The sequence below is a fragment of the Kryptolebias marmoratus genome, linkage group LG5 (genome assembly GCF_001649575.2).
Source record: "Kryptolebias marmoratus isolate JLee-2015 linkage group LG5, ASM164957v2, whole genome shotgun sequence".
NCBI lineage: Eukaryota > Metazoa > Chordata > Actinopteri > Cyprinodontiformes > Rivulidae > Kryptolebias > Kryptolebias marmoratus.
Genome location: NC_051434.1, coordinates 6,057,720 through 6,065,072, shown reverse-complemented (window position 1 = coordinate 6,065,072; position 7,353 = coordinate 6,057,720). Strand labels below are relative to the sequence as shown.

At 48.7% G+C, this 7,353-nt stretch overlaps 1 protein-coding gene across 1 annotated transcript in view; it reads right to left on the bottom strand.

The window, feature by feature from the left end:
• Positions 1–7,134, bottom strand: part of prrc2a (proline-rich coiled-coil 2A) — a 15,133-nt gene extending 7,999 nt beyond the window's left edge. The window contains exons 1-12 of the mRNA XM_037975810.1: positions 6,985–7,134; positions 6,829–6,864; positions 2,931–3,082; positions 2,042–2,219; positions 1,855–1,951; positions 1,671–1,752; positions 1,438–1,581; positions 1,100–1,341; positions 920–1,008; positions 686–837; positions 146–257; positions 2–59 (exon numbers count right to left, since the gene is read on the bottom strand). Coding sequence (XP_037831738.1) covers positions 2–59; positions 146–257; positions 686–837; positions 920–1,008; positions 1,100–1,341; positions 1,438–1,581; positions 1,671–1,752; positions 1,855–1,951; positions 2,042–2,219; positions 2,931–3,045 — 1,269 coding nt within the window. The 5' untranslated portion in view covers positions 3,046–3,082; positions 6,829–6,864; positions 6,985–7,134. The remainder of the gene's footprint in view (position 1; positions 60–145; positions 258–685; positions 838–919; positions 1,009–1,099; positions 1,342–1,437; positions 1,582–1,670; positions 1,753–1,854; positions 1,952–2,041; positions 2,220–2,930; positions 3,083–6,828; positions 6,865–6,984) is intronic.
• Between the last annotated feature and the right edge of the window lie 219 nt (positions 7,135–7,353).

Here is a 7,353-nt window from a genome sequence, read left to right as displayed (position 1 = left end):
GGCTCTCCCCGCCGCTGTCCGAGGCTCGGGAGTGAGCGTCCTGAGGTCTCTGCTGCTCACTGGGGACGAGAAGTCGCAGCAGAGTGCATCTGAGGTCACGAGCAGCATTTCACACACAGCAGAAACCAGCGAACGCTCAGTTTACTCGTTCTCGTACCGTGAGTCGTTCTTGCCCTCGGCTTTCTCCTCGCCCTCTTCGTCACCTTCGTCGTCACTGAACTTCAGCTTGGCGGAGTAATCGATCTCCTCGTGAGCTCCTTTAGGGAGGAAAACGAGTGTTTGAGTCAAACTGGAAGCAAACATCCACCGAGTGAACCGCGGCTGTCGTCGGTCACGACTCATTTAATGTTTCCACTTTCATCGAGTCTGTTTTAGTAACCCGAACTACTTCCTGTGATCCGCAGGAAACGTGACGATCAGCAACAATCTTACAAAATGTCCGACTGAACCAGCCACTGATCAGAAAACATGAACAAGGAGGGCACTCGTTCCACAGGGATTAATACAGTCTGTTCCTACAGGATTTATAACATTCAAACAGCACTTTTATCAGGTTTTTATGTACGTTCGGTGTAAACTAGAGCAACGAGTCCCAAAGTTGGGGTCGGGACCCCAGTGTGGGTCACTAAACACCAAGTAGAGGTCCTTAGATAATCTTCAGATATCAACCCGTATTTCTGAGTACCTGCCCAGCCGTCGTCCCCGTCGTGGTCCAGCTCATCCAGTTCCTTCAGGTCGTCCTGCTTCAGGATGGAGGGTCGCTTCACCACCTCTCCACCCGAGTCCCGCGGGCCGCCCTGGGGCCTGCTGTCAGGACCGCCCTGCCCACGCGAGAACCTGAAGGAAAAGGTTTTTTTTTTTTTTTTAAGTCGGATTACTTCATAAGTGATGATGCAATCTAAACAAATATGACTCAGACCTTGGAGCTGGCCCTTCTCCAGGTGGCGGGTACCTGTAGGGCCCCTGAGGGCCATAAGGGCCTGGGAAGGGCAGGTAAGGAGGATACATCTACGGAGAGAAACAGAAAGATAAAAACCCTTCATACAGATGGTCCTTCGTGATAAAACGGACAGACAGTGGAAGGCTAAAGGCCGCTCACAAAAGGAGGAATGATCCCTCGGTACTGAGGAAACCCGGGCCCCACAGGAGGCTGGGGCAGGGGCAGGGCGGGGCTGCCCGCAGGAGGATTCCTAGGAGGCCCCTGGATCTGGGAGTTTGGAGGGGGGATCCCAGCTGCCCCATCCATCACCAGAGCTCCACCCGTGCCCCCCTCCGCCGCCCCCTCCCCAGGCAGGGTGGGTGCCAGGGCTCGGCCCCCACCGTCCCGCCAGCTTGTAACGTCTGAGGACAGAGAGGGACACGGAAGCCGTTCGTTAGGCGCCCTGGCGCGACTAGGTGACTGGTCGGTAATCGGACGGCGATCGGGGAGTCGCTCACTCTGGGGGCGGAGGCTTGGTCCGGGCCCATACCACTGATCTGCAGTGGCCTGTTCTCTGCCAGCTTTGTCCTGGTCGCCAGCCGACTGCAGGGTGGGAAATTCCTCGCGAGAGAATGGCGACGGTAGGTTTGATCCCCTTCCACCTGCGAGAAAAAAGAAAAGAAAAAAACGTAACAAACGGCGCGATGCGAGGATCATACGAAGCCAAAAAAGAAGAGAAACTTCCACCGACCATCCCCTTGTGTTCCATGCGTGACGCTGGCCTGAGCCCAGGACCTTACCCCTGCGGCCTGGGTTGAAGCTGGGGCCAGAGCCTGAGGGGAGGAAACACACGAGACAGTTTGGGTCAGCCACAGCTGCTGCTAATCCTCCAGCGGGTCACTGACTCGGAGTCAGGAGGAGGGAGTCCGCCGTACCTCTGTAGCTGGTGGGGTTCTCGGGCAGGTCGGCGCAGGTATCTGTGAAGCCACAGGCTGCTGCGATTCCGGCTGCGGTGCTGACAATGCATCGGTACTGAGGAAAAAAAACAAAAAACAAAAGACGTGACACCTGAGCGTAACAGAACCACCCCGGACGTCTGACCACGCTGACGCTGAGCCCTACCTCTTTGGGTCTGCTGGTTCCTGTTTGCTTGCCCATCCTGTGCCGTCTTTAGGAACGAGCGAGACGTTGGGGTCGTTGCCTTTGTTCTCCGCCTTCAGACTGGGCAGGTTGGCAGGGGGTGGCATACGCCGCGCGGAGGCAACTTTACCGAGAGACTGTAGGCCATGGCGGGGGGGAACTGATGCAGGAAAGAGAGGAGAGGGTCGTTAGCTCAGATGGACTGCTGAAACCCGATGCCCATAAAGACCGGGTCCGAGTTTGCTGCTAGCTTTACTGAGCCTTCAGTAACAGGCTCTGATACTTTTATTTAAAGAAAGTGAAAACATCTTGGACATTATAAAGCTATTTTATTAACAGTTTATGTTTAGAATGTCAGAAAAAAAGAAAAAAGCCTTCAGAGTTTGGAGTTTGACCCAGTGCAGTTTGTGGATCCTGTCGGGGAACGAGGACAGCTGCTTAGCAGTGGGGGGGATGCCTCTGAATTAAACATAAACTCAGATAAAGTCAGACAGGATTCACAAGTAGGCCTCTGACACAGGTGGCTCCTCCGTCCTCTAGGCCTGCTCAGATTTGTCTCAGTTCGTTCATCATTTCCCTCTGATTTCCTAGAGCAGCGGTCGTCAGCACCCGTCCTCCAGACGCACTTGTGCTGGAGACAGCGAGTGGAGGGCAGAACCTTTTAGGTCCAGGTGTGACTCACGGAGGGTACGCTTGCTGGCGGACGCCATTTTACGCACACTTTTAGTATGAATCCTATCCTACCATTTTTTAAAAATGAGACCCCAGGCCTGTAAAAGCCTTCAAACAGACAACACGTGTATTTGTTCAGACCTGATGAAAATGTTACGGCCGTAACGGCCAACAGAACGGGGAGACAAACGATACTCACCAACAGGCTTTTGTGCTTCAAGGCTCTTTCCTTTGTACGTATCAAACAAGTTGAGAGACGCATACTTGGTTTTGCCTTCCTTCCCCTTTGCAGTTTGCCCAGAGCGCTCTGACATTGCGCTGTCCGCTCATTGAGTATGGTGAGCCCTGAGACTGTTGGGGAGAAAAGAAAAGAAGAGAGATTCTATGCTACAGACGCTCATAAAAAAGGTCAGAGTGAAAGTGCTCGGGTAACCGACACGTCTAACAGAACGCAGCGGCGGTGGCTGCCCGCGTTCGGGTTGGTTGGGTGCTGATGTGGGATAAGAGGCGACTACGGTCGCTTCCTGTCAAACTAAAACTTTTTACAGATTTCACCAAAACGTTAGCGAACAAGCGCAACTTAAAATGCCATGTCGGGTGCAGACAGCGTCTCCGGGCTCTTAAACACAAAGGAGTTGGTTTTTAATCAGCTTCCAGACGACCCGGCATGTTTTTATAAACCCTTAGAAACGTTTCTGGTCAGATACGTACGCGTGAAAACCCCGCCGCTCTGAGTAAAGTTCAGCGTCTTTAAACGCTGAGCCCGAAAAGCGATGCGCTCGCCGTGAACCTGACCTAAAGTCCTCCACCGTCGAGGCGCTGCGGCTCTCAGCTCGTAGTTAGATCACCCTTAAAACAACTATCTGCAACAAGGAGCTGTATGTTTGAAAACTGAGTGAAAGAATTGTTAGAAAGCCAAATGATGACAACTCCTTTAATCAGTAATATCTCTAAAAACACATTTTCATCCATGAAGGAAACATCCTGGCCCACAGACATACAATGTCACATTAATATATATATATAAAAGGGATATAATGACTGAAAGACATGACATGACCCACAGGTTATTCTGTTATTTACTGATTTGTTGCTCTTGGCAAACATTAAAGCTACAGGAATAATAAGAATAAAAGGTGGATGTAATTAGCTGTTCATAGAAAAGCAAAAACTAAACCTGGTCTGCGACATTAACCGTATGTTTCCCTCCGAGCTCACGTGTCCGACTTTTTGAAAACAGTCCAAATAAAAACACAAACGAGGATCCGCTCCTTCGTTTCACTAAATGATGATCTGACCTCTGACCCGGGTCGGTTTTAGGGACAGATTCATTCTCAGCATTCAGACACCGGCACTGAAAGCAGCAGATTTTTATATTTAAAACACCGACCTGTAACTGGTATAAAGTCACCAGAGGAACCATTTTTTAAACGGATTATTTATTATTTTATTTTATTTTTAGGCCTGTGAGCCGAACACCAATCAGGAAGGAGTTTTTTCATTAAAACCAAGAAGAAGAAACCTTCAATATTCTTCATTTAAGCGAATATCTCCACAAAGAAGATCATCCAGGATAGAAACAAAACCACAGCTTGTTTAATTATCATCATTTAAACTCATATATTTGTTATAATGTCATGTTTTTTATCACAAAGCCAACTTGCCAGCATCAATTCATAGGTTTTCCATTTAAATTCAACAGAATAGTTTCCTCTCAAAAGATCTTGATTTTTTATTTTTTATTCTCTGTGCAGCTGCTGTCTCTCACAGAAACCACTTCAATAACACGTCAGAGAAAGTTAAAATTAAAGTTATCAGACAGAACAGCTGATGACACTCAGATTTATCCAGAGTTACTCAGACATAAAAACCTGTTTGACTCTTAAGGACAGCGGCATTTTCTTTCAACTCTGCAGCCGTTCACCTCCAGTTCTGATGGAAAGAACCTTGGTGATATTTTGGATCAGGATGACCTTTACCCCCACATTAAAGACGTAACCAGGACCTCCTTCGTCCACCTGAACAACACCACTAAAATCAGAAACATCTCGTCTTAAAACGAAGCAGGAAAGCTGCTCCAGGCCGGATTATTGGAATTTTTTAAACACCTGAGAGTAAAAAAAAAACCTGATTTATCCACTTTTAGCTTCTCTCCACTCAGGATAAAATGTAAAACCTTACTGCGAACACTCAAAGCTCCATCTAAAGATCCTATTGCTCCATATTTTCCTAACAGAGAACTTCGCTCTCAGCCTGCAGGTTTACTTGTGGTTCCTAGAGGTTCTAAGACAGGAGGCAGAGCTCTCAGTTCCCAGGAACCAACTTCCAGTTTCTCTCCGTGAAGCTGACACTCCTATAGCTAGGGTTGGTTTGGGTTTCCTGAGGTGTCCTATAGTTCTGCTGCTGGAGGACAAACTAGCAAGGCCACCTGTCCGCTCCCCACCCGTCCGTCCATCCTCTATATGTTCTTAATTAAAATAAACGGCAGGACTTCCTATTTAGACCGACTCTGAGGCAAATTGTGTTGGATTTGTCTTTAAAAGATTTGTCGGATGTCGCGTTTGACGAGGTTACAAAGCCTGTTGCCGTCTTCACCGTCTCTTCTATCGTTATCCCGTAGAAAAGACACCCGGACCGGTCCCTCCGCGTCTCTTCCCTGTCCTCTGCAACCCGGGCCGGCTGCGGCAGATGGACGCCCGTTCCCATTAACAGGGAGTCTTTCCTTCCCACCGTCGCCAACAGGACGACCGTATAGCTTCTGTGGATGGGTAACATCTACTAACCGGCCTTTTATAATGCGTGTGAACCCAACCACGCACCGGCTTCACGCTGCGATTACAGGGCGGAGGCGCTGCACGGCGCCTCTATAGCTGGATGAGATTAGAAAATTAGGTCGTGGGATGGCTGGTGAGCTTACATGTTGTTCGGGGATTAACAGCAGCTTCACTGCAACAGTGATACACCACAAAGAGGCCACAGCACAGACAAATAATAACCTTTTAGACCAATCTGTCCAAAGATCCCACACTCCCCCCCACCCGGCTGCAGCCGGGGGTTCAGGGGTTACGCTGCCGGGGAGGAGCAGGTTAAGGTTAGCTGGTTAACACGCAGGGCCTCGGTGTCCTCGCTGGGAGGGGGACTGCGTTGTTTCATAATGCCTTCCCAGCACCCCGAGCTCCCCGCCCGGCCTCCTGCGTTTAAATCGGCCTCACGCCGAAATCCAAGCGCCCCCATCTGACCCGATGAGCCGTGGGGGGGTTCGGTGGATGGGCGGGTGGGTTAAGGGCGCAGAGCGAAGCGGAATAAACGATTTTTTTTATTTTATTAAGGAAAAAAAAAAGAAAAAGAACAAAACAAAATGGCGGTGGTGCCAGGAGGCCCGGAGCCGTTGAGCACAGTGCGGTTATAAGAAAGCGACGGAGTCCTGACCACAAAGCACCCACACGAGATTTAAATAAAAAAAGGGAACACTGATTTACCTGGGTTTAGAAATATGTCGATAGAAATGTTATTGTTGGTTGTTTTTTTAACTGTTCGCCAGTTAAACTGAAATGAGGTGTGCTACTTTTACGGGGAGCAGGCGCGTGATCCGGTTAGAATAGACGACGAGGGGGGCGGAGTGTCCAGCGTTTGACACACAGCTTCAAAGACGCCGGCGCGCCGGAACACAAGCCGGCGCGTATATGGAACAGACCCACTGGTTTAGCCGTAGCTACTACTAGCTTCTGATTCGGCTAACTACTAACATCCGATGCGTAGTTCCTTTTTTGTTTCGTTTTTTTGTTAGTAAACACCAAACGTTACTTTGCTGTTTCGTCGGCAGAACTTACACGCACCTCTGCTTAAGAAAAGCAAACTATAAAAACTCAAAATATATAAAGATTTAACAGGGAGCCTTCTAGCTAGACTCGGATGCTAACAAGCTAGGTTGGCTAACAACAACAACCGAGACACAGATTTTCGAAAATAAACACCAACTCTCCGCCTCAATATACAATTCCGTGCTTACAGTTTTGCGGTTTAACACACAGCTCAGGCTTTACCCTCCTCATGATAACATTTGCATTGAAAAATACGTTAAATCTGCAGCCACTGACCTGGTCTTGTCCCGACTTGTTGTATCGCAGAATGAGCTTTTTAGCAAACACACACAGAGCGAGACAGAGGGGAGAGAGAGAGAAAGTCTTTGAGATAACCTGGCCCTAACTTTGACCGGACTCACACCGTGCAGGTAATAAAAGTGTTCGGCTCACCTGTTCTCCTGTTATTATCCCCGTGGGAGAAAAAAAACGAATACAAGAGGGGAAAAAAGAGAAATTCAAATTGTTGACACGGGACTCGATCCGTCACCTAAAGAGCCGTCAGCGGCTACTGAGGAGCGATGGGAGCCGTTTGGGTCCTCTGCAGAAGGCGATGGCGTTATGTGTAAAACAAACGCCTTTTTCATGAAATATTATGGATAAATACGACCCCTGGGTTTATTATTTGTGACTCTTAGGAGGTAAAATATCCCCCTCTTGATGATAGATTTGATTGCCTTTTTTTTGGCACATTATTTGTATTTTTTTAATTTCTTAAAAGTGTTGTGATGCTGTCAGGATTCAAGAAAACAGAAAGGCTGA